General features: G+C 46.9%; 1 protein-coding gene across 1 annotated transcript in view; it reads right to left on the bottom strand.

Moving 5' to 3' along the window:
- The window catches only part of GRIN2B (glutamate ionotropic receptor NMDA type subunit 2B), a 343,677-nt gene that overhangs the window by 25,841 nt on the left and 290,321 nt on the right, over positions 1-27,515 (bottom strand). Inside the window, exon 8 of the mRNA XM_014476463.2 lies at positions 27,228-27,457. Coding sequence (XP_014331949.2) covers positions 27,228-27,457 — 230 coding nt within the window. The remainder of the gene's footprint in view (positions 1-27,227; positions 27,458-27,515) is intronic.

Here is a 27,515-nt window from a genome sequence, read left to right on the forward strand (position 1 = left end):
TATACAGGCAGACATGCAGTGAAGACACTCAAGACAAGAGCAAAGACGCAGAGGGACCCAGGCTCGGTGTCTCAAGGAAAGTTGGAAAGAAAGTTTGTACGTGCGAATGTGGACCACGGCGCTGGTGTCCAGGCAGGAGCCCTGCGCAGAGCATGGGGCATGGTCAGGCTGGTGAAGGATGCAGCATTAGGTATCATTATGCAGCTAAATCAACAGCTTGAAGAACATTAGAGGTCTGGGCTGGAATGTTCACTGGGGGGTCTGTCCAATTTCCAGGAGACAATAATGGGAGGAATATATGGAGAAGACACCTAAGTAGAGGCCTCGAAAGAATCTAAGTTGGCCTCCATATTGAGAAGGAGGAAAGAGAGGATGTGGCAGAGGGGCTCAGCCCCATCCTCCACTCCCATGGCTCTCCTCGCCGGCCCCGAGAGGCTACCCTGGCCTCCTGGAAGTTCCTAGAACACACCAGGCAACCTCCCACCTTAGCCTGCTCTGCTGTCCACCCAGAAGTCCCACACACCCAATGCTCCCTCACTAACCAGGTCAGAGACCTTCCTTGACCACCTGACTTCAAACTGCAGTTCCTCTGTCAACACTCTCTCCCTTCTCTGTTTTACTTGTCTCTGCAGCAGTGAACACCTTTTAAGATAGTATATGTATGCATGCTAAGTCGCTCAGTCGTGTCTGACTCTTTGCGACCCTATGGACTGTAGCCCACCAGGCACCTCTGTCCATAAGATAGTATATAATTGTCTTTTTCTTTCATTTTCTGCCCCCTCCCCTTTAGAATACAAGCCATATGAAGGACAAGATTTTTTTCTGTTTTGATCACTGCTGTGATCTGCTGTGACATGGAACAACGGACTGGTTCCAAATAGGAAAAGGAGTACGTCAAGGCTGTATATTGTCACCATGCTTACTTAACTTATATGCAGAGTATATCCTGAGAAATGCTGGGCTGGAGGAAGCACAAGCTGGAATCAAGATTGCCGGGAGAAATATCAATAACCTCAGATATGCAGATGACACCACCCTTATGGAAGAAAGCAAAGAAGAACTAAAGAGCCTCTTGATGAATGTGAAAGAGGAAAGTGAAAAAGTTGCTTTAAAGCCCAACATTCAGAAAACAAAGATCATGGCATCCAGTCCCATCACTTCATGGCAGATAGATGGAGAAACAGTGGAAACAGTGGCAGACTTTATTTTTTTGAGCTCCAAAATCACGGCAGATGGTGACTGCAGCCATGAAATAAAAAGACTCCTTGGAAGGAAAGTTATGACCAACCTAGACAGCATATTAAAAAGCAGAGACGTTACTTTGCCAGCAAAGGTCCATCTAGTCAAGGCTATGATTTTTCCAGTAGTCATGTATGGATGTGAGAGTTGGACTGTAAAGAAAGCTGAGAGCTGAAGAATTGATGCTTTTGATCTGTGGTGTTGAAGAAGACTCTTGAGAGTCTCCTGGACTGCAAGGAGATCCAACCAGTCCATCCTAAAGGAAATCAGTCCTGAATGTTCATTGGAAGGACTGATGTTGAAGCTGAAACTCCAATACTTTGGCCACCTGATGCAAAGAGCTGACCCATTTGAAAAGACCCTGATGCTGGGAAAGATCGAAGGTAAGAAGAGAAGGGGATGACAGAGGATGAGATGGTTGAATGGAATCACTGACTCAATGGACATGAGTTTGAGTAAACTCCAGGAGTTGGTGATGGACAGGGAGACCTGGTGTGCTGCAGTCCATGGGGTCGCAAATGAGTCGGACACGACTGAGTGACTGAACTAACTGAACTGTGATCTGCTCTGTAACTGCTGTGTCACCAAACGGTGCTTAAAACAGAACTTGAGACTTAGTGGCTCTCCATATGAATGATTGAAGGACTAAATGAGTGAATGAATTAAATAGCACAAATAAAGCTATTTATTATATTTTTTAAAAATCCCTCAAAATGTCCTCCTTACTGGTGAATGTATTACCGAGCAACACAGTTGAGACTGACTGATGCTCAGAGCTGGTGCTCTTCTGGTATCCCTGGTGAATAAGGAGTTAATATGTCCTCACAGCAGTGGAGGACATCTTTCTTGGCCCAGTCTCCGTTTTCCCTTCAAAAAATACATCTGAGCTGTGATCCCAGGAGAGCTTGTCAAATTAGGACTTGACAATGCGTGTGGATATTTCTTTGGCAGCAAAAATGTGACAGAGCTGGAGATGATTCTGATAACACAGGGATGAAGGAAACAGAGGCAGAAGGGCTGAGGCATTTGAGTTTCACCCTGAAGCCATCCTGTGCCTGACAAGTGGTCTTGGTGGTGTTTCTTCAACCTCCCCTTAGGTGAGACCATTACAAAGAGGTGTGACAGCCTCTGTCCACTCATGCCGACCCCCACTCATGCCGACCCCCCAGACAGATCTGTGAGATGGCAGTCACTGTGCAGGTATTCTTATGAAAGTTGTGGGTGCTGGCAAAGAGACACAGACTTTAAAGAAGATGTTAAGTAAACAGTACAGATGGATTCACCGTGGAGAGCTCCAGCAGCTCATCCACAGTTTGGGGGAGACTGCTTGCTCAGGGTTACTATCAGGGTTTCCATATGCTAGGATGCCCTGGGAATTTAGGGGCATGCCAGCTATTAGCATGACAACCTGAGGTTCCTATCACAGTGAAAACAGCTTTAGAGTCACAAAGTTGGGGACGGCCAAGTTGAGGTCTGTGCCGGGGCAGGGCTGGGAATCCTGGGAGAGGCATGGCAGGGAGACAGACACACCTCTGCTCTCCTGGCCATTGATCAGCTCAGTCAATTCCAGACTGAGAAATGGAAACCCCAGCACATGCTCACACACTCACACTGTGCCTAGTGTACACAGAGCAGAACTCTTTGCTCTGACCAATGGAGTAGACCTCCCCAGCAGGGGACACTCCAGACTGCAGAGTGTCAGTGCTGGGAGGGGGCTCAGTGACCCCACAGTGCCCACTAAATCCCCTTCTGGGTTCACTAGGGACCCACACGGGTGTGAACTTCAATACGTCCTTCAGTAAAGGGACATATCTAATCTTGATATGGCATTTCCCAGGACACATTCTGCCATGATTTTTTTTTTTTTTTTTAAGAATACCCATTATGTCTCCCAGGACACTTGTGGGCTGTGAAACAAAGTTTGAGAAATGCTGATTGAACGATGCCCTAGTTGTACAGAGTGGGAAGCAGAGGCCTGGGCAGTCTGACCTATCCAGGGCCACAGGGCCATCCCCAGTTCCTCTCCCCTCCATCCCCTCCCTCATCTGGTCACCACATGTGTTAAGCAGCAACTCAGCACCAGAAGCTGCATGAGCCTCAGTGATGAGTGAGACAGAGGATTCTACGCCTGGGGATAATGAGGATCCAGTGTGATTGCCTCATCCTTGATGGGCCTCCAGTTACAAGGTGGACATCACTATTTTATGGTGACTGCTGTGCTCGTGCTTGGTTGCTCAGTTGTGTCCGACTCTTTGAGACCCCATGACTGTAGCCTTCCAAGCTCTGTCCATGGGGATTCTCCAGGCAAGAATACTGGAGTGGGTTGCCATGCCCTCCTCCAGGGGATCTTCCCAACCCAGGGATCAAACCCATGTCTCTCACATTGCAGGTGGATTCTTTATCATCTGAACCACAAGGAAAGCAGTAAAAGATCAATAACCACATCAAGAGAGGAATGGATTTGATTTTTCCACTTGACAGGGTTAAGCCAAAAGCTCATTCACTTTCAATGTTTTTGCTGAGAATCAGTCTAACTTATGGTAATTCACACTCCTCTTAAGGGTTACCTTTGTCAGACATGCTCGGTGAGCACCACCATGCCACCAGCTACTGGATGTAGATAGGGCATAGGAAAGTAGACCCGAAAGGTGAAAAATGGTTTAACAGATTGTGTTTAATGTGTATTTATGCCAGAAAAATCTTTGAGACTGGCTTCACTTTTAATAATTCCTTCATATAAGCTGGGTTTAATCATAATTTATCTCTTTTCCTCCTAAAAGTGGCAAGTGGCATTGCTATAGTTATTTCACCTGCAATGTAGGAGACCCTGGTTCAATTCTTGGGTCAGAAAGATCCCCTGGAGAAGGGATAGGCTAACCACTCCAGTATTCTTGGGCTTCTCTGGAGGCTCAGACAGTAAAGAATCTGCCTACAATGTGGGAGAACTGGGTTTGATTCCTAGGTTGGGAAGATCTCCTGGAGCGGGGCATGGCAACCCACTCCAGTATTCTTGCCTGGAGCATCCCCATGGACAGAGGAGCCTGGTGGGCTACCAGCCATGGGGTTGCAAAGTCAGACACGATTGAATGACTAAGCACAGCACACCTCTTGTTACATCAGTAATGGGAAAGCAGAAAGCACTTACATGGGTACACAGAGAGCCTGCCGTACCCTGCTCACATATAAGATGAGGAGCAATCAGGGACTTTGGACAAAATCAAATATTTTGCCAAATAAATCTTTCCAAGTCAAATAAATCCTGAAATCACTTTGTAAGTTAAGATCTGGAGAGCTACAATAGTGGTATTATTCAGTATTCTTATACACCTGTTTGATTTAGATGATTTGACAATAGAAATCACAGGATGAGCAAATTCTGACTACAAATACCCAATATTTCTCTACATTACCCTCTCTTCCTCACCATTAGTGATTAAACTATCCTCTACTGTTCCTCACATCTGAATGGCTAATAAAGAAAAGGAAGTATTGGTTTACTCTATGAACACTTTGAATTATGTAACTATCTTCTCACTCATTTCATTCATTGATTAAATAATTCATTAACTCATCCTTCAACAAATATTTGAGGATATGTATTTGCCAGATTCTATTACAGTTACTGTGAGTGTATCAGTAAATAAGGACAAAAATTCCTGCCTTCGTGGAGGTTACAGTCTAGTAGAGAGAGACAAGTATACATCGTGAATATGGTAAAAATAGGTGGTGCTAGTGGTAAAGGACCCGCCTGCCAATGCAGGAAATGCAAGAGATGTGGGTTCGATCCCTGCATTGGGAAGAACCCCTGGAGTCAGAAATGGCTACCCACTCCAGTATTCTTGCCTGGAAATCCCATGGACAGAGGAGCCTGGCAGGCTATAGTCTATAGAGTTGCAAAGAGTCAGACATAACTAGTGACATGGCATGCAAACACAAAACACTCATAAAGCAGATAGGACTTAAGAGATGAGCCAGGAGAGTGCCAACACTGGCATGACATTTGCATTTGCTGCCTGCTACCTGAAGGAAGAAGGACTGGTTGTCACGCCATATAACATAATTTCCACTAATGGGAAAAAAAGAGAAAAACAGACAGGGAGGGAAAAACCTGTTTTAGAACCTCTTCCAGATTTTAGGTGGCTGCTTAACTGAGGACCTGCCCTACAGGATGTCCTGGGCTTAGACTGTCTTTTAGGGACATATAATAAGTCACCATTGCCTGGAAACTCTTGTCTCTATTAATGTACTTTCCTGTAAGAGCCTTCCTCCTTGAGTCTTGGTCTGGTGTGAATTTTCAGAAGAACAACTTCAAGTTTGCATTAGATAAGAAACATTGAAATTTATTTTTCCACTTAAAACCCAAGGTGTGTCTCATCTCAGGCTTGGAGAGAGACTTTTTATAGAATAAAGCAAACGAGAGAGAATTACTGGCAGGGTAGCTTGCTTATGAACTGCAATATATATTTGGGAGAACAATCTAGATGAATTTCATGTCACATTCCTATTTTGAAGACCCTTATCTGGGTGTACATAATTAGAGGTAAATGTGTGCACTAATTGGGTTATTGTCTCAGCCGCCTAGTAGGAAGTTATGCAAGCTTCCTTATCAAGCTCCATGACCATTCTTTAAAGATACCAGCCCACTGGGTTCTTTCAATGGTTCTAAGTGCATGTGTCATGTTCCCTTTGTCAATGGTTTACAGAGAACCTAGCCTACTTTAAAACTAGTCTGTACAAATGGCAACCCACTCCAGTGTTCTTGCCTGGAGAATCCCAGGGACGGGGGAGCCTGGTGGGCTGCCGTCTTTGGGGTCGCACAGAGTCGGACACGACTGAAGTGACTTAGCAGCAGCAGCAGCATACATTTCAAATCAGGAGCTAATTAACAGAATGGAAGAAAAGTCTCTGTGTGTGTGTGTTAGTCACTCAGTCGTGTCTGAGTCTTTGTGACCCTGTAGACTGTAGCTCACCAGGCTCCTCTGTCCATGGGACCCTCCAGGCAAGAATACTGGAGTGGGTTGCCATGCCCTTCTCCAGGGGATTTTCCCGAACCAAGGATCGAACCCCAGTCTCCCACAGAGCAGACAGATTCTTTACCGTATGAGCCACCAGTTTCTACTCAATGCCAAAGCAAACTGTAAAGAAAGACATTTCTCTTTATGAAAAGACAGATGGGCCATCTGGTGAAAGGGAAGACATGAGTGCTTGAGTGGGGAGTGTGGGGGTCACTTATTAAGCACACAGAGAAAGGTCCCATTTTCTTTAATTACTTAGATGATGGAATGGAAAACTTGCTCCTTAAATCTGCTATGACACTAAATTGGATTGGATGGCTGGCCATTTGGAAATAGAATTAAACACCAAAGTAGTAAGTCTGGCATGAGGAAAGAAGATATTAAGAAGATACAGTTCAATTAGAGAGTGTACAAAGGAACTCTCACAGGATGTAAAATCACACTGTCCCAGAGCAAGAAGGGGCAGGAACTGGCTTTGTCAAAGCATGGTCAGGAAGTATCATGGAGCCCTAGTGGACCACAAGCTACATGAGCTGACAACATAGTGCTGCTATTTAAATAGGGAGCCTATAATGGGAAGCTAAAGAGAAATGTGGCAGGTGGGAGGGACCTGGTCAGGCCCTGTGATGGGTCAGTGGGAGAGCTTTTGATTACTGCTTTCTTCTTTAACTCACAAGTGAAATTTGAGAAGGTTCAGAAAACCATTAAAGGCGAGGGGAGCAAGTCTTGCCGTGAAAAGTTAAAAGACTGGGTTTATTTAAGGAAATTCCTCTGTTCCTGAACTTGACCTAATATTGTGAGAGTGTGTTCTAGTCACCTAACTATGAAACTGGTGTAAGCACAACCTATCACTCGTAGGGTTCCATGAAATTTGGGGATAAACTTGTACTAAAATCATCTTTGCTGTTTAACCAGAAATTTAAATTTAAGTAGGTGCCCTGTTTGTATTTGCTAAGTCTGGCAACCCTACTCACAGGGTAATTAGTAGCCATCCAATAAATCCCTGTTGCTGCTAAGTCACTTCAGTCGTGTCCGACTCTGTGAGACCCCATAGACGGCACCTCACCAGGCTCCCCCGTCCCTGGGACTCTCCAGGCAAGAACACTGGAGTGGGTTGCCATTTCCTTCTCCAATGCATGAAAGTGAAAAGTGAAAGTGAAGTCACTTAGTCGTGCCTGACTCTTAGCGACCCCATGGACTGCAGCCCACCAGGCTCCGCCGTCCCTGGGATTTTCTAGGCAAGAGCACTGGAGTGGGTTGCCATTGCTAGGATGCTGCTGCTGCTGCTGCTGCTAAGTCGCTTCAGTCCTGTCCAACGCTAGGATAGACGGGGACAAATGTGTGGTTGGACTCTGAACTCAGGAATGACAGGTAGGTGACAGAGAGTGTGTTTGCACTAAGCTGTTCTGATTTTCCCACGCCGTGTTTCAGGCAGTGTTTTTTGGTATATATTTAGGGTCTATCTGCTGAATGAATGGGAGAAGGCAACGGATTTTCTTGCCTGGAAGTACTCTTCCAAGCAAGTACTCTTGCCTGGAAAATCCCATGGATGGAGGAGCCTCGTAGGCTGCAGTCCATGGGGTCGCTGTGAGTCGGACACGACTGAACGGCTTTACTTTCACTTTTCACTTTTCACTTTCATGCATTGGAGAAGGAAATGGCAACCCACTCCAGTGTTCTTGCCTGGAGAATCCCAGGGATGGGGGAGCCCAGTGGGCTGCCTTCTGTGGGGTCGCACAGAGTTGGACACAACTGAAGTGACTTAGCAGCAGCAGCAGCTGAATGAATAATTGAGGAGTAGTCATGAAGACTGAAAGTCAATGAAACAGACTGTTTGTGGCAGATTCATTTTGATATTTGGCAAAACTAATACAATTATGTAAAGCTTAAAAATAAAATAAAATAAAAAAAAAGTCATCCAAATTATATATAAAAAAAAGAAACAGACTGTTTAGAGAACACCATCACATTAGGTTTGCATCACAGAGATACGCGAGATAAGGTGCACTAACACAGCGTGTGTTCAGTGTGACGTGGACAGCAGATACCCTAAGGGGTGCAGAAAGTGGGAAGAGAGCTCCCTGGCTTAGCAGCTGAGATTAGGAGCTTCAGGGAAGGAAACCGCTGGGTCTCAGGTTCTCCCAAACCCACATCAAACTTGATTTTCTGGTAATCTTTTAAACGGCAAGGAGTGATTGGAGAGCATCAGTCTTTCCTTTATTAGAAGACAAACAATGATAGAGTAGCCAGCATTTAGGACAATAAGAACATAATTTCTGTTGCTAAACTAGTCAAAATGTGTACTAACGATAAAAGTAGGAGTGTAATACATGCTCTGTTTTTATCAGTAATTCGCAGTGCAGCTAAAGCCCTTTTCCACTTCTTTAATAAGACACCCTGAAGTAGAAGCAGTTAGGCTTACTTTTTCTGGGAATCTGGAAGGACACACCCCTACTGGGCAATAATAAATATGGACCATGAAGGCAGGGAAGGCATAAAGAGGAAACCAGGTGTGCAATCTGTCTAATAAAACGTTTGTGGTAGGGACCACTTGCCCAAGGAAGTGATATTTGAAGTCATTGTTTTCTATCACAGTGGTGGGTGAACGACACAGACTTAGAAATGCCCGCTGAGGGACCTCCCTGGTGGTCCAGTGATTGAGAATCCACCTTGCACCGCAGGGTTCGATCCTTGGTTGGTAGGGGACTAAGATCCCACATGCCGTGGGGCAACAAAGCCCATGTGCCACAACTACAGAGAAGCTCATGTGCCGCAATGAAGACCCAGCACACCAAAAAGTAAAAAGAAACATCCACTGAGCTCTTACTCTGCACCTAGGAAAGGATGTTCCGTGCTTACTCTCAAAATTCCCATGGGATGGCTGCAAAGAGGTATCCAGTGCCTGCTTCCCATGGCAGAGACCCTCCTTCCAGGCATCTCTGGATCCAGAGCTATTTTCAGGGGGTCTAAGTATTGCAGGGTGGCACCTCCATCCTGCTCTGCATACCTTTCCAGCCCTGACATAGCACAGGTCCTCCCCACTCCCCTATTTCTGAATCTCACTGAAATCAAGTGCAGGGAGAGTCGAGGGAGGACGATGGGGTGGTCTATCATGCATCGAGAGCAGTTTGTCTATGGCTTTCCGGGCACGTTAATCATCTACTGGAAACAGCACAGGTTTTGTAAGATGGATTTTGGCAAACCCTGAATCTGCCTGAACATTTACTGAGGGATTAGGACACACTCTTCTAAGCATTTCATGATATTGTAAGTACACAGTACTATACATCTTTAATCAACACACAACTATAGTGTAGGTAATATTTTTATTCCCATTTTGTAATTAGGAAACTGAGGCCTCAGAGGGCTTAGTAAGTTGGCCATATCATGTACTTTCCAGGGTGTATATGCGGCATGCTCTGTCATGTCTGACTCTCTTCCATCACATGGATTGTAGCTCGCCAGGCTCCTCTGTCCATGGGGATTCTCCAGCCAAGAATACTGGAGTGGGTTGCTATTTCCTCCTCCAAGGGATCTTCCCAATCCAGGGATTGAACCCGCATCTCCTGCATTGGCAGGCAGATCCTGTACCAGTGAGTCACCTGTGAAGCCATACTTTTCAGCAGCTGAGTCTCTGTTTTCCCTTCTGGAAAGCAGAGTTAGCATCTGCCTAAAAGGTCTGGGAGGAGAAGTAAAAGAGACCAAGAATGCAGAGTGTCTAGCCCAGGAAGGCCACCCCTGGGCATAGATGACTGGCCCACTCTGAGACTGTAAGTCCAGATTTTGGTTTCCACAGGAACTGCGTGGACAACAGCCACGGTTGCTCACATGGCAATGGAGCACACGACACAAAATTGGTTTATTTTTGGCTTTTGAAATGCAATTTTTAATAGGCAGCCTCCAACCTATGAACACATTGTCCTCAACAGTTCATTTATAAGTCAGCTGTTCGGAAACAGAAATACATTTCCCCAGAGAAAGAAGACTGTAAATGCTTAGCTCATTAAGGGCAATTTAATCCATAAGAGAGCAGAACTTTAGTGTTAATATTATTAGCTTCTGTTCTGGGAACACTCATTCACTTAACACCCTTCTGTGATGTACCAGGCACTAGCCCAGGAGCTGAACAGAGTTATTTTATTGAGAGCATGTCTGTTACCTCAAGGAGCTTACAGTGTGATGAAGGAAATGGTCATCTGATCAGCGGTTCTAATGGAGGGTGACAGAGGTGGTTTCTGACTGTGGTCAGAGGACAGGGGCAGGATATCTGGGGTGGGGGAAGGGTAGGAAATGGTGATGAAGCCCTGGAGGAAGGGGAAGGGGTTTCCCTTGCTTGGGGTCAGGGCTGGCCCTCACACTTCCCTTTCTGTGATCAGACTCCACTTTCTAAGCCCTGTTGCTTTTCTAAGCTCCCTTCCAGGCATCCCAAAGTCCCTATTTGCCTGTATGATCCATGTCTGTAAGACCAAAAGTCCACTTTTTTTTCAGTCCAAAGGATTTAGGTGTCAAAGGGGAGATGATCTAAAAAACAAGTGCCATTCTTATATGTGGAATCTAAAAAGAAATGATACAAATGAACTTACTTATAAAACAGAAGAAATAGACTCAGACTTTGAGAAGGAGCTTATGGTTGCTGGGGAGAGCAGATGCTAGTTAGGGAGTTTGGGATGGACATGTACACATTATACACACATGTACACTCTGCTATATTTAAGATGGATAACCAATAAGCACCTATTGTATAGCACAGAGCTGTTGTTGTTCAGTCATTCGGTCCTGTCCAACTCTTTGCGACCCCATGGACTGCAGCACACCAGGCTTCCCTGTCCTTCACTATCTCCTGGAGTTTGCTCAAACTCATGTCCATTGAGTTGGTGATGCCATCCAACCATCTCATCCTGTGTCGCTTCCTTCTCCTCCTGTCTTCACTCTTTCCCAGAATCAGGGTCTTTTAATGTTTTGTGGCAGCCCAGATGGGAGGGGCGGAGAAGGCAATGGCACCCCACTCCAGTACTCTTGCCTGGAAAATTCCATGGACGGAGGAGCCTGGTAGGCTGCAGTCCATGGGGTCGAGAAGAGTCGGACACGACTGAGCTACTTCACTTTCACTTTTCACTTTCATGCATTGGAGAAGGAAGTGGCAACCCACTCTAGTGTTCTTGCCTGGAGAATCCCAGGGACAGAGGAGCCTGGTAGGAGGCCATGTATGGGGTCGCACAGAGTTGGACATGACTGAAGCGACTTAGCAGCAGCAGCAGCAGCAGATGGGAGGGGAATTTGGGGGAGAATGGATACATGCATATGTATGACTGAGTCCCTTCACTGTTCACCTGAAACTATCACAACACTGTTAGTTAATCGACTCTACCATACAAAATAAAAAACTTAAAAAAAATTGTCACTAACTTGTGATTAAACTATTACTCAATGTCCCTAAGATCTCTTCATTTGAAGAAGCAGATAGTTTAAATTTTTTTAGTCCTCTATATAAATGTTTAAACTAGAAAGCACATGAAAATGTTCCAAACAGCAGGGGTCACACAGATTCCTCAGCCCTGCCTGAGGACTGCCCCGGGCACCCCTGTCTTTCAAGGACTCTTTATTTACCCCTGAATGTCCTTCAGATGCTGCACGGGTGCCTGCTGCTCTTTTTATGTGCACGTTCTTCCAGTGGGGGAGGGGGACTGGTAGTGGAACGGTGCCTTGTCTGGGTCATCTGTAACCCGGAGGGACTCATCCAGGGTGTAGAGATATGTGTGATTTCATGACCCTTCAAACCAAAGAACTGAGGGCACTTCATGAAGACTATTCAGGAGGGGCTGGGAAACTGCCCCGAATCCTGACAACCCTCCTCCCCCGCAAATCCCAGCCCTGTTCCTGTCACCGGGAACAACCACACCATCAGGCAGAGATGCCCCCACTGCTGTGAGCTGTGTCAGGCCGGGTCGCCTCCAGCAGGGAGGACCAGGGTGGCAATTACATAATCCTGTTAAAAGCCTCTTTCCAATGACAGGATTGAGAGGAGAGATTGTAATCCTAACTCAAGACGAGGCTCTGAAGTGCTGGGGCAAGGTGACAGGGTGAGCGGACAAGAGAGAAGTCAACCCTCCCCACTGCAATGACTGGGAAGACTCCTGCTCTGCATACAGGGGCTCCTGAATGAACTATATTGGCCTTTTGCAAATAAATCAATCTCATAATCTGAGATCTCATGTGCATGCTAAGTTGCTTCAGTCGTGTCCAACTCTGTGTGACCCCTATGGACTGTAGCTCACCAGGATCCTCTGTCCATGGGATACTCCAGGCAAGATAACTGGAGTGGGTTGCCATGCCCTCCTCCAGGGGATCTTCCCAACTCAGGGATTGAACCCGTGTCTCCTGTGGCTCCTGCATTGCAGGTAGATTCTTAACCCCTGAGCCACCTGGAAAGCCCTTGTGAGACCTTACTGTTCACTGATTTCTTCATGTGTGTGTGTTGATCCTTCTGTGCTCTTTACATGGTGGCTCATGCTTGCTCTTGACTTCCAATATTCTTTTAAATCAATCATTTATATATTTGGTTGCGTTGGGTCGCAGTTGCTGCACCCAGGATCCTCGTTATGCCACATGGGATCTTTTGTTGCAGCACATGGACCCTCTAGTTGTGGCTTGCAGGCTCTGGAGCGTGTGGGCTCAGTAATTGCAGGGCCCAGGCTCAGCTGCTCCTCGGCATGTGGGAACTTAGTTCCCCAACCAGGGATCGAACCCATGTCCCCTGCATTGACAGGTGGATTCTTAACCACTGGACCACCAGGGAAGTCCCTCCAGGTATTCTGAATATGGATAATTTATGGTTACACCTGACCCCCAGGTATCTCGTGGACTGGTAGCTATGATTGTCAGATCACTGTCAGATTTAAAGAATCAATCTCTTCTGTCTACACTGTTTGGACTCCAAATCAGCCCTAATCTTGACAGATCTAGCAGTGACTTCCCACATCAGGACCCAATTCACACCAAGATAGCAGGTGCTTGGGGAGCTGGTGTCAATTCTGACTCCATCCCCGCCTGAACCTCCTCAGCTTCCTCTGTCGGCATCAGAGGATCACGATGTCCATGCCGGCAGCCTGGAATCACAACCTGGAATCACTGCCATGCTGAAAGCTGCTCTGCTTTTCAGCATCTGAACATCAGTTTGCATAATGAAGTGGGTGAGAGAGCCCTGGTTGGCAAAGAGAAAGGAATTTGGCTGTAATTGGCCACAGTTAACTTGATGTGCTTTTATAAGGAGAAATGTGTCTGATCCCTGGGTTGGGAAGATCCCCTGGAGGAGGGCATGACAACCCACTCCAGTATTCTTGCCTGGAGAGCCCCGTGGACAGAGGAGCCTGTCAGGCTACAGTCTATGGGGCTGCAAAGAGTCAGACACAACTGAAGAGACTAACACCTTCACACTATAAGAAGAAAAGCGAAAAAGCAGAAATGGCTCAGCACTCCCTGTCAAGCCTGCATTGGCACCCTCGGGTGTGTGTGCGTGTTTGCAGTGATGGGTGAGTTTGCCCCAGAAAGGCACATAAGAGGATAACCTCGGATATTCAAGTGCATTTCCCGCCCCTCCGGGGGCACTGCTCCCTAGTGGCACCTCTGCCTGGGAGGTCCGCGGCTGCAGTGTCCTTCCTAATGCAATGCTGTTTGCCATCTTGATCAATTTGGACTTGAGGCCACTAGGAGACATCATTAGACATCACGGCCTTCTTTCTTCAGTACCAGGATGACATGCAGCTCAACAGCTCTTTTGTACTCAGTCCAGAAAAGGCTGAGCTCCAGCTGTCTCAGGGTCTGCTGGCAATCAGTTCTTGCAAGAAATGGAACTGTCTTGTCCAAAACTCAGAGCCCACTACTGTGCTAGTGATGAGCTGGGAGACGGGTGAGCAAGTTTGAAGGAATTAAGCATCCAGCTAGCACCTTTACTATCGAGGTGGTTTCTAGACTTGAGCTGTTCAGGGTCTCTTGGCCACAAGCACTTCAGAAGCAGTAAGTGAACACTGTTCTTGCTTTAGTTCCCTCCTAAGAAGACGATCGAATGGGGAGAAGGGTGCACATCTCACCTCTCCAATTCTTTCCTCTTTCTTGAGAGTAGGATCTTTTCCTTTCTAGCTGGATTAAGTAAGTATGTATATTAGTTACTTTGTAGAAGGGAGAAAACATGGCGTCTGACAACATTCATTCATCCAGTTACCATTAAGTAACTGGCTCTTAAATATGCGAGGGGCTATGAGTTCAGAAAGGCTTCCCAGGTGGCATTAGTGGTAAAAAAACCCTCCTGCTGATGCAGAGGACTTAAGAGACACAGATTCGATCCCTGGATTTGGAAGATCCCTGGAGGGAGGAGGGCATGGCAACTTACTCCAATATTCTTGCCTAGAGAAACCCATGGACAAAGGAGCCTGGCAGGCTACAGTCCACAGGGTCACAAAGAGCTGGACATGACTGAAGTGACTAGGCACACATGCACACACATGAGTTCAGAAACAAAGACAACAGAGCCCTTGGCTATTCCCAGATTCCAGTGAACAGAAGACTCTCCTAGGGTCCTGTGCATCCACAGGTGGGTAGAGGGTCTACCCACTCCTAAAGGGTTGGTGAGGGTCCTTAATCATCTCCTTAAGAATCTGAGAAGCCAGGCCAAAGAGGGTCCCATGACAGGGGCTTGACAGGATTCTGCCACCCCAGGGCCATGCCTCTAAGAGTGTGTCCCTTGTCCCCATGTCCATACAGAGAGTACACGGGGTGGGTGCGGGCTCTGGCGTCAGTTCTGCCTGGATCAAATCCAACCCCCTCACCTGGTTGTGTGTAACTTCAGGGCATTTACTTATCCTTGAAATGACCCTCCTCGTCTGTAGAAAGACACTGGTAGTATCTATCGCACAGGGTGGGCATGAGGTTGCAAGGAGCCACAGATAATGATGAGTCCAACAGCTGGCATGTAGTACGTGCTCACTGAATAGTTCAATCACTGTTCAGTAACAAGGGTTAGGACGGCACATGCGGCTGCAAGAACCCTAGCCCCTGGCAGGGGGCCGAGTGAGGTCAGCTCTTCTGGGACCTGACCCTGAGCTGTTCTCCCCTGTTCTCTGGGGGGCTTGGGTGGAAGGCAGAGGGAAAGAGGAGCCAGGGATGGGTGGGACCCCCTCGTGGTGCTGTCCTGACCCGGCACTGTGCAAGATAGAGTCTTCTCCTGGTCAGGCAGGTTCACGGAGTTCCCAAGGGCTTCTCAGTGAGTGCTCGGTCTCAGTTCCCTGAAGGCAGTCACTTGTCTACATCAGTCCCTTCAGCTCCTCCATGGGCGGCCCACCCCTCCTGCATATCTCTGGTTCGGAGGCTGCCTCATCCTGAGCGGGAAGCCCATGGGGAGGTATCTTTAACATCACTTCCCTCCATTCCTGCCCAGACTGGCCCCTTCCGCCCTTGTGGCCATGGACCTGGGGAAGGTAGACATGAGCATCTGGACCACCCCCTGGACCACCAGCCAAGACCTGTCACCTGGGTCTTCTCAAGTTTGGGTGAAATGCCAGTCTCTCCCCCATTCTAACTGCAGGGAGTGAATCTCAAGCTCTCCTAAGGATCCCCCAAAGCCTGTATGTCTGAGGGGTAGAAGGAAAGAGGAGACATAGTCCTCCAGTAACTTCCTCCCCAGAGTAACTTTCTCTCACAACCCTTTTCATACATCCAGTTTCCTGGCTGCATCCTGGCAGGTGCTGCTCAGGTGGGACCTTCTTCCACCTGGACTTTAATTTCCAGTTGGATGGAAAAGGTTCCCTGAGTGACTTTGATATCAACACCCTGATCTACCCACCCCTTCCCGTGTTCACACCACAGACAGGCCTTCACAGACAGACTAACCCTGTAATGTTTACAGAGAGGACATTGAGACTCCAATTTTCCTCCGACTCTGCCCCCTGAAAGTCTGAGCTGCCATACCTTGGGGACCCTCCACATGGGCAGCTCTGAGGATCACACTGGCCCGGAGCCACTGCCCTTGATGCTCTGAATCAGAGCCATCCAGCTAGAGCTGGATTAAAACACCAGAGGAAATGTCTGAGGGTCTGGTCACAGAAGAGTCAGATAGGACTTAGTGACTAAACAACAATCGGAGCCTGTAGACCGTGACTGGTCTCTCTGTGGCTCTCTGTGACGGGCCCAGAATGGAAAACTTGACACTGAACTGTAAACTGAATCATGGGTCCCCAAGTTTTTTGGCACCAGGGACCGATTTCATGGAAGACAATTCCCACAGACAAGGGGAGGTAGGGGATGGTTTCAGGATATTTCAAGCTCATTGCATTTGTTGTGCACTTTAGTTCTATTAGGGCTTCCCGGGTGGCTCAGACGGTAAAGAATTTGTCTGCAAGGAGGGAGACCTGGGTTCAATCCCTGGGTCAGGAAGATCCCCTGGAGAAGGGAATGGCTACCCACTTCAGTATTCTTGCCCAGAGAGTCCCATGGACAGAGGAGCCTGGTGGGCTACAGTCCACGGGGCTGCAAAGAGTCGGGCATGACTGAGCTACTTTCACTTCGTTCTATTATGATCACATCAGCCCCATCTCAGATCATCAGGCTTTAGATCCCGGGGGCTGGGGACCCTTGAACTAAATGGGTGGTCTTCCCCAGCTTCAGGCACTCTAAGGCCTGCCCTCAACGCCTCCTCCCTGACCCTACCCCGAGCACATGCCCAGCTATGCAGAAAGCTTCCCAAAATACAATACAAGAGACTACACAGGGCCCACTGAGGCCCTTGTCTATTCTCTTGCCATCATTACAGAAACGGGGAGAGGAACGCTGGAAGAGCCAAAAGGCCGAACACCCACAAAAGCCCAGAGCCAGTCCAGGCCACAGTTTTCACTGCGAATACAATTCTGACGCCTCTAAACCTTGATTTATTTTAGGCTTGATGCCTTTGGCCACAGATAAATTTTCATGGCTGCGTTAATTTGTCTCGAAGGACTTGAACTTAGTAATTCTTAATAAGTCCTCAACCCACAAGCCAAGATTTCGTCAGCTTGTGAAAGCTGAGCTCCCTCGTACTGAAACACTTATTTCTAATGTTTGCTTTTAACCAGACAGAAAAGGATGTTGAAGTACTCCCTTATTCTTCTTGGATGTCAATGAACTTCAGAGTGAAGACACTGCTTTCAGCTGTCAGCTAAATGCAACAGCTCCCTTCTGTTGGAACCAGAAATTGGACCAAAAGTAAATTCCAACTTCTCTGGGAGTCCCCAGGGTCACTTGCTCTTCCCAACCTGGAAGACAAGGCCTGACTGAAAGAGGCCCCATATGGAAGCCACAGGGCTTTCCTGGTGGCTCAGTGGTAAAGAATCCACCTGCCAATGCAGGACATGCAGGTTCTATCCCCGGGTAGGGAAGATCCCCTGGAGAAGGAAATGGCAACCCAGTCCAATGTTATTGCCTGGGAAATCCCATGGACAGAGGAGCCTGGTGGCCTAGAGTCCATGCGGTCGCAAAGAGTCAGACACGACTAGCGACTAAACAGTAGCAACACTGGAAGCCACGCAGATAAATTGAAGGATCCGACCAGTTCAGAGAAGCACTGTTTCCTCCCACTCCCAGGGCACTCAAGACTTGAGTGCTACATGCAGTGGAATGTGCTTGGATTTCTGCTAATAAAAGTGTTTGTTGTTTATTGCTGGCTTCTCTTTCGGGCCCAGCCCAATTCAATGCAGCTGGGGAAATTGTGGATTCATCCTCGTGCTAATCTGTGTAGTAGCAATTTAAAAACAGCTATGGCTCCAGGAAGGTGTCTAACTCTCCTATATTTTGCACAGGACCACTTTTCTAAAAAGAGTTATACAGAGCAGATCTAGTTTACAACTGGGTTCAGGTGCTTTTTTTTTTTTTATTTCCTTTTTCCTTCCTTCATTCCATTTTGTTTCCTTTAACAAAATGATGATTCCACTGATAGCAGAATGAGACAACTCTTTTCTCTTTTTTCCAGGTAAAGACAACTTTCTTAAGTTCTGTGAGCATGGGAAACTTACATTCCTTATGCAGGTCTGTTAAATGTCACATTCCTAATTAGCCAGTTATTTGATGCTTCAAACTCGGTTGGTGGAGAAGACCCTTGAGAATCCCTTGGACAGCAAGGAAATCAAACCAGTCAAGCATAAAGGAAAGCAACCCTCAATATTCATTGGAAGGAAGGACTGATGCTAAAGCTGAAGCTCCAACACTGTGGCCACCAGATGCGAAGAGCCAACTCATTGGAAAAGACCCTGATGCTGGGAAAGATTGAGGGCAAGGGGAGACAGGGGCACAGAGGATGAGATGGTTGGATGGCATCACTCACTCAATGGACATAAGTTTGAGCAAACTCTGGGAGATAGTGAAGGACAGGGAAGTCTGGCATGCTGCAGTTCATGGGGTCGCAAAGAGTCAGACATGACTTAGCAACTGAACAACAACAATTTTGGAGGATAGAGATACACATATATATGTGCACACATATGCACACACGTACATACATATGAGTGTGCCTTCCTATGTAACAAGGAAGATACTTTCATCAACATGGAGAGGACACCTGTTTGCCTTTGATGAGAAAAATAGCACCTGTGCCTGATGACCAGCTAGCATCCCTTTCAACTCTGTAATTTGAGCAGCACACCGAAACCCAGAATATTAAGAGGGCTGCATGAATAATATTTTCCCCAGAAGAGTTGTGAAAATGATACACCTTGCCAAAAACATGTCCACAGTCCCCTCTGACAATGACCTTCCTGCTCAGAGCCTGCGAGTGGAGCACACACACAGCTCACACGCTACATCTGGGGATAAACTATCAGTAATCAGGCTCAAGGACACAGCAAACATGAGCGCACAGCAATACATGGGGCTTTTTATTGTCTCCTTAAAATGAAGCTACAGGAGAAGACTCCCTCTGGGTGTAAGCCATATCTTTGCAAATCTTCAGGGTGATGTAGATCTGTTCTTCCTAGCAGAGAGATTAGTGGGAAGAGGAACTGGATTCTGGGGTAAGAAATACCTGCTTTGGAAGGACAGGGTTGGGTGGATGACCAGAGAAGCTGAGTAGGAGAAGCAGTGGGATTTAAGCAGGGCAGGGAAGGCCCTGGAGGTGCGGGTTACGGGAGGGTACTGAGACTCAGTGTTCACTTCCTGGGGCTCCCGTAATGAATCCCTGGTGGCTTCAAACAACACAAATTTATTCTCACACGTTCCAGAGGCCAGGAGTCCAAAATCAATGGTAGGGCTTCACTCCCCTCGGAGGCCCTAGGGGAGAGTCCATGCCCGTGTATTCCAACTTCCTGCGGTTCCCAGTGTTTCTGTGGCTGCCACACTCTCTGCTTCTTACTCCTCCTGGCCTTCTCTTCTGTGTCAGCTTTCTCCCTCTGCCCTTCTCTTGTAAGGACACTTGCTTTGGATTTAGCAGCAATCCACGGTGTTTGTAACTTGAGATCCTCAACTTAATTACAACTGCAGAGATACTTTTTCCAAACAAGGTCACCACTCACAGGTTCCAGGCATTAGAATGTGGATGTAGCTTTTAGGGGACCACTGTTCAATCCCAAGAAACTCTGACAGTATGGTAAGTCCCCTACATACAAACTTACAAGTTGTGAACTTTTAAAGATGCGAACCAGCAAAGAACCAAAACCTGTGCCTTCAACATCAGGTGTGAACGAAACTGCAGCTTGCCCTCTGTCTCCTATGGCTGACGATCCTTCAGCTCCACCATCTCCCACCTCCTCTCCTTCCTCTAGTCAGTAACTCTTGCTGCCTGTTCACTCAATGCCTGTACTGGATACCTGTTAGCCCCTGTACGCTGTAGTAGTTGTTCTACTGTACTATTATATTTTTCAAGGTACTGTACAATAACATTAAAAATGTTTTCTTGTTTTGGTGTGTGTTTGTTTGTTTATTATTTGTGTGAAAACTATTATAAACCCAGTACGGTGGCTTCCCTGGTGGCTCAGTGGTAAAGAATCACTCGCCAATGCAGGAGATGCAGATTTGATCCCTGGGTCAGGAAGATCCTCTGGAGTACGAAATGGCAACTCACTCCAGCATTCTTGCCTGGAGAACTGCATGGACAGCGGAGTCTGGAGGAGCCTGGAGGACTGCAGACCATGGAGTCGCAAAGAGCTGGACACAACTGAGCACACACACACACGCACTGTATAGCTGATTGTGTTAGTTGGGTACCTAGGCTAACTTTGTTGGACTTACGAACAAATTGGACTTATGCATGTCCTCTTGTGGAATGGGACTTGTTCATATGTAGGGAGCTTACTGTATAGCAGAGGTGGGAGGTGAGGAACTCTACATGGGGAAGTCACAGAAGGTCAGGAAGCAGTTGGTCATTCAAGGAGAAGAGGGCAGAGTGAAGCCTGACACTGTGAAGGGGACACAAAAAGGAGAGAAAGGGGACTCTGGGTCCCCTTGGGAGCCCCACAGTCAACACCAGGACATCTGTATCCCAGGACTGGGAGGGTGACCATTGCTAAGCTCCACTGGATGCCTCAGTCAACACAGCCAGTCAAATCAAGAATGAAATTGAGAATCAAGAGTTCAAGACAGCCACCTGGGGACCATTCTCAAATAAGCAGTCCCATTCTCAAATAATCCTAGAGACGTGGTGAGAGCCAACCCTGAGTAACAGAGTGGGGGCTGCTGAAGCCCCAGGGCTTTGTTTTGGATCCATTTGGATGGAGGCCACCCTGGCAGGAATGAGGGGGTGTGGTACTGGGGGCGGTGGTCCACGTTTAGTGTAGATTGGTTCAATTAGTTAATCAGGAGGCAAAGGGGCTGGTGTCCCTCCCCCAAGCCATGCGTGTCCTGTACCCAGTACAACCCCAGGGTCTGGGGAGTTTTCTTCTATCATTTCCTCCAGAACTGTCCTTTTTTCAAAAAATTTATTTGTCTGTTTGTGTCGAGTCTTAGCTGTGGCATGTGGGATCTTCATTATGTTCTGTGGGATCTTTCTTTGTAGCACGCAGACTCTCTAGCTATGGCTCACGGGCTCCAGAGTACACGGCTAAGTAGTTGCTGTGCCCAGGTTTAGTCGCCCTGTGGCATGTGGGATCTTCATTCCCCCATCAGGGATCAAACCCATGTCCCCTGCATTGCAAGGCAGATTCCTAATCACTGGACCATCAGGAAAGTCCCCTTGGACTGTCCCCAGTCCCCCTGGAACTGCTTGAGACCAGTTCCAACAAAAGGACCAGGGATTTGACATCTCTGGGGGATGCCACACAATAAATCATTCCCTTATTTTGCTCAGCTACCTGAAGGCCAGGCCCAGGCCCTCATTTCTAGGTCCCCAGCTAGTAGTTCATGCCTGTTGTGTGCTTTGGTGAGCTATTTTTAGCTCAGTATTCCAGGACCTAACCAAGATGGCCTGGGCCAGGACCAGCGTGTGACAGATCAGGCTTGAGATCAGCTGTCTCCCACTGGCTCCCAGCCTAAAGTTAATAGGGCGAGAAAGTCCCATTTGTACAGGGGAAAGCAAGGCCCATTTCCTGACTCATGATCAAATGCCCCCCAAGCATCACACATCAGTGTAGCTGTGGTGTAAATGCACTCCTCACCAGGCTGGGTTTCTTCCAGGATGCACACTGACACATTCGTTTGCACTCTGATTTAAAAAGTCATACAGTGCCTATCTGCCAGAAGGATATGAGGCAGTTTCCAGATGCTTGTGGAACTTCTCGGTAACTCAGAAGAGTCATTGTCTAGAAAAGCCATGGAGTCCTCAGTTTTAAGAAGGCTGTCCTGATGGCACTTTCAATGCTGCAAGCGAAGATGCCTGCCCTCATTAATTAGAGAAACACCTCTTGACATTTCAAGTAAATAAAGTTCCAGTAGTTCCCCAAGGAAAAGAACCAACAAAATATAACGCGGGCATATGTCACTCACATGAGAATGAGTGAGGTGGGATGCAGCCAGGTACCCTTAGGAGCCCATGGCCTGACAGCAGCCTCTAGTGACCTTGGCAGCCTCTGCACCCCCAGCAGGCTTCCTTCAGCCCCTGACTTCTTTCCCTGCTCCCATCCGTCTCCCACCTTCCAACCATGGCTTAAAGCTCCTGGTCACAGAAGGCCCAGGCTAAAGTCAATCTTGTGGGCAGTAAGCCTGCTCAAACCCAGAAAATACCACCCTCCATTCAAAGTCATGCCTCTGAAAAACTTATGGATTAAAAGGCAAATGCTAAAACACTATCTAATTATTTGGGGTGAGTTAATCAGTTAGCTAGCTACTCTTTAGTAGAGGGGAAGGATCTCACTTGTTAAGCATCAGAAAGGTAGATGGGAAGGTTAGAAAGAAAGGATTAGCTGGAAAGAGCACTGGGATGTAGACATGGTGACACGCTGTTTAGGGGCTATTAGCCAGCCAGGAACATCAGAAGGGCAGATGACTTAACCTCTGCAAGCTTCAATTTTCTCATCTACAAATGAAGATATTAAAAGCACCATTACATAAGATAATCTATGTAATGTATTTGGCATTATGCCTGGTTCCTGAGAGCTGAAAAATGTCCACAGAGATATCATTGTTGAAGTTATATTAATAATAATGATAACTGTTACTATTATTATCAGTAGAAGTAGTTGTAGCAGTCACAGCAGTGGTAGTGTATGGTGACCTGAGAAGGGATAGATTAAGTGGAACCCAAACTGAAAGTCATTAAATGAGAAGATGGGAGATTAAATGAAGAAGTGGGTGCAGGATGTTAATACCAATCTTAGCTGTGCATAATGTTGTCTAGGGAGACATCTTGGCAAAGTGCTTTTTAGAGGCCGACACATAGGAACTCAAACCTTGGCTCTGAACTCAAACCTTGATAATGTAGGACTTTACAGAATCACTAAACTTCCTGGAGCCTCAGTGTTCTTATCTGTAAAATGGGAATAATCACACCTCATGGAAATCATTTGTGTAACACAGACGCAACATACTTAATGTATCCAACACCCAGAGACTATGTCTCCTGTTTGTCTGGCCAAGCTCTTTCCCCTCCACATGGTGGTTGGCAGACTGCGAAATGAGAAACCCGTCTGGAGAGCTGAGAATATGAGAATGAGTATTGTGGCTCTTTGTTAAGAGAAGAAAGATGTCACCAGCCCCCTTACAGCCTCCTCCCACCGGGGGAGCTGAAGGAATGCACAGTAGGGCTGCTAAATGTTAGAACTTGCAACCATTTTTAGTTATAGATGCAGCGGAGTCATTCCGAATTCACTGATGTAATGTGCTGTTGCAAGATGGAAGGCATCCAGTAAAAAGGAACCCCAAAATAGGATGGCATGGAAATTCAACTCTGAACATTCTGACTTTGAACCTTGACTTAAATAAGACCCAGGAACATTTTCCTGACATAAAATTGAAGTTAATTTCTTAAAATATATAGATTTAATGATGGCAAATACCTTCCCATCATCACTCCACAATATTTACGATTTGGTCTGATTTGCGTAGAAGATATGTCATCTATGAGAGTCAAAACAAGTTTAGAAACCCTTCTCCACTTCAAATGCTACCTTCCCTGATGAAAATTTAATTACATTGAAAAAAGAATCCTCAAAATCACCTCATTTCTTTACAAAGCAAAATGTTATGGCTTTGATGGCTTTATTACTTTTTTTTTCTAAATTCACAGCATATACTTCCTCTCACGCAAAGTCATTCCCAAGACTTAGCTTTTAGTTTTGAAGGAAAACTAAGAAGAATTTTGACGTTTTAAGTGTACTTTCGGCAAACTCTGATTTATAATACTGCTCCTGACACTGATATGCAGTCGTATGTTATTAGTTACTTGAATGTTTTCTATAATTATGTAAATGATGTTGACACTTTCTGGTAGGATGCTTACCATTTACTATTTTGTCATTTGCAGAGTTCTGAAATGGATCAGATCACCATGTTCAAGCTGAGCAGCTGTTAAAGGGCTCTTTTCTCTTGCTGTTTTCTTTGCCTGTCATGCTCAGTCCATTGCTCTGTGCAAGAGACTATTCAATAGTCACTTCTCTCCTTCTCTTCCCACACACTTTTTATAAAAATGATAACCAAGTTATGGTCACTGACCTTGTGGAGCACATGGTCAAATAGGGGGAGAGGGATTTCCTTGGTGTCCAGTGGTTAAGAATCTGCCTTCCAATGCAAGGGATGTGGGTATGGTCCCTGATCCGGAACTAAGATTCCACATGCCCCAGGGCAACTAAGCTTCTGTCCTGAAACTACTGAGCCCATATGCCACAACTAATACTCAGTGCAGCCAAAAATAAATATTAAAAAATAGAGGGAGATACAGGTACAGGTCAGGTACAGGTCTGTAGATTACAATGCAGGAGACAAGGGTTATAACAAAGGTACAAATGATTGCCAGAACAGAGAAGACAATGACTAACTTCCCAGATGAGAAAGCTTTACAAATAAAGTGATCTCGAATTTGTCTTGCCATTTCAGTAGGAGTGTGGTGAGTGCAGAAGTGAGGAGAGCAACCCAGGCAGGTGCAGAGGCATGTGGTTGGGAAGGAGAAGGAGGCAAGGATGCCTGGAACATAGGGTATAAGAGTCTACACACGATGAGATGGAATTGATGGCACACACTGGGGATCATTAGTAAAAGCTCTGAAAGCCACATCTGAAAAAAGTCACCTTTACTCTGTAAACAATGGAGCCACAGAGCTCTTCAAGCAAAGGTGGGATCCATCTTTTCAGAACATAACCAACATGGCGTGGAGGACAGACAGGGGCAGAACCTCTCTGTTCAAGTGGTGTGGCCCAGAACGGTATGTTCTTTCAAAGCCGCAGAAGGGAAAACAATCTCCCTCCATCTCAATTATGCTTAGCTCAAGTAGCAAATCGTTCAGTTGTTGCCGGATGGCCCTTGAGAGGATGGAAAACATAAATACAGTGTCCTAATGAATTCTCGGAGGCATCGGAAGAAAACAATGTGATAAAAGTGGTGGCTCCCCCACCGAATGGCCCAGAGTGCCCTGACCTCAAGCACGTTGTGTACTGCAAAGGGACATGGTTCCACCGCCCTCTGCATGGGGACAGGACCGGCCACACCTCTGCCACTCCCTGATGTGAGGACACGGTCCCCTGTACCTCTGCCAGACCCACATGTGGGGATGAGCCCTGCCATGCCTCTGTCACATTTGTGTTTGAGAAGGGGCATGGCTTCCCTGGTGGCTCAGAGGGTAAAGAATCTGCCTGCAATGCAGGAGACCAGGGTTCAATTGCTGGGTTGGGAAGATCCCTTGGAGGAGGAAATGGCAACCCACTCCAGTATTTTTGCCTGGAGAATCCCCATGGAAGGAGGAGCGTGGCAGGCTACAGTCACAAAGAGTTGGACACGACTGAGTGACTAACACATACACACATACGGCCCACTGCAGCTAGGCCAGGTCCAGGTATGGAATCCTGTGGGATCAGCTCTTCTCAGCCCCATGACTGCCCAGGTTACAGAAATGGGCACAAAAAGCAGTTGTATAAGGGAGTGAGGGGAGAGGTCTAGCTCAGATTTTCTGCGGAGATCATGATGGTGAAGGAAGGATATTGACAAAGGAGCAAGGTGAGAAAGGCTTAAAATGAATGAAGTAAAAGATGGATGAATATCTGAATAAATGCATAAAAAATCAGGAGTTAGAATAAAGAAGTAAAAAAAATAAAGCTTAAAAGTAAAGGAGAAGGAAATACAAGAGAGGGAATAGGTTAAAAAGTAAGGAAGAAAAATAAAGTGAAAAGGAAGACACACCAGAGAAAGAGCTGACATAAAGAGGAAAACATCGTGAGTGATCCTTTTGTGTGTATACAAATATATATATATATATTCATTTCCTCAAAAAGCATGTTATCTTCTTCATGCTTCTGAATATTCTGATGAGTAGTGATGAATAGATGGGGAAACCGTAACTAGAGCCCCCAAAGAGACCATCTTCTCCTTTCCCCTCTTCCAAAACCATTTGCTCAGTGGTTAATTAGGTTTATCTTGAGGAAAGCTGCGCATGTGATAAACCATTAACTACATGTGACCCGTCTGGTCTGACACAGGTCTGTCTGTATCACACAGTTTCTCCTGGGGGTAGAGATGGGCAATCACAGTTTCTAAATCTTAAGAAAGCAGAGAGGAGGAGGTTTGTGCTGAGCGTCTCCAGAGGATTCTGGGGTGTCCAGAAGCTTTGCTGGGCGCTCCGGGAAGGCAGCCCCTAGTGCCAGGTTGGACCACCCCAGTTACCAGAAGTGCAGGTGACAGAGCTCCACGGAAACTGGTGGTTCCAGCAGACCTAGAGAGTCACAGGTACTGAGCATGGGTTTTGTATATCCTCATCCAGAGACCATGGCAACCGGCAGACATGCCCCCCCTACCCCAACCATGGCACAGGCCAGCAACAAGGCCTGCGCTGGGTTCAGGAACAGCCCGTTCATGGGTGCACCCCCCTGACACCCTGGACAATCATCTAGTTAAAGGGCAGCTACTTTTCTTTAGGACACAATGAGAACAATCCTCCTTCCCAGCCCTGGGACTGCGCAAGAGTGCAGGAGAACAAAGGGGGAACGTGCAGGTGAACAGCCCTGGGTAGAAAATGAAGACCTAAGGAGCCGGTGCACTCAGTGTGGGTGCGCGGGGCAGCCCTCTAATGACACCCCAAAGTCACAGCTCTGTGCTGAGCGTACCCAACAACAGGAGCCCTGCGCTCAGAAAGCCGCTACACACCAAGCCCCTCATTTGCAGCCCAGAGCCTGCTGGCGCCGACCTTTCACAAATGAGAAGGTGAATGTGAAGTGATATTATTTCAGTAGGGACACTGATTTCTGCTCCCGCATCCCAATTTAAGGAGTCATAAGAAAGAACGGTCGATTTTAGAGATTTAGAAAATTAACAGGTCCGTGAGAGCTCTGAGTACGGCTCAGAACGGAACCGAGGGAAAAGATGGGCGGTTTCAAGTGGCGCTCCTACCTTTTTGTCACTCAGGCCGGAAACCTGGTCCACATACTCCTCTTGGATCATGAAGGCAGCTAAGTTGGCAGTGTAGCTGGCCAGGAAGATGACGGCAAAGAAGGCCCACACGGACACCATGATCTTGGACGTGGTACCCTTGGGGTTCTGCACGGGGACGGAGTTGTTAAACACCAGACCCCACAGTAACCAAATAGCTTTGCCGATGGTGAAAGATGGGCCACCTGGCTCTGGTGGGACAAAAAGACAGGACAGAAGGTCAAGACAGACTCACCGGTTCCATTTAAC

This window comes from Bos mutus, chromosome 5, assembly GCF_027580195.1.
Source record: "Bos mutus isolate GX-2022 chromosome 5, NWIPB_WYAK_1.1, whole genome shotgun sequence".
Classification (NCBI taxonomy): Eukaryota; Metazoa; Chordata; class Mammalia; order Artiodactyla; family Bovidae; genus Bos; species Bos mutus.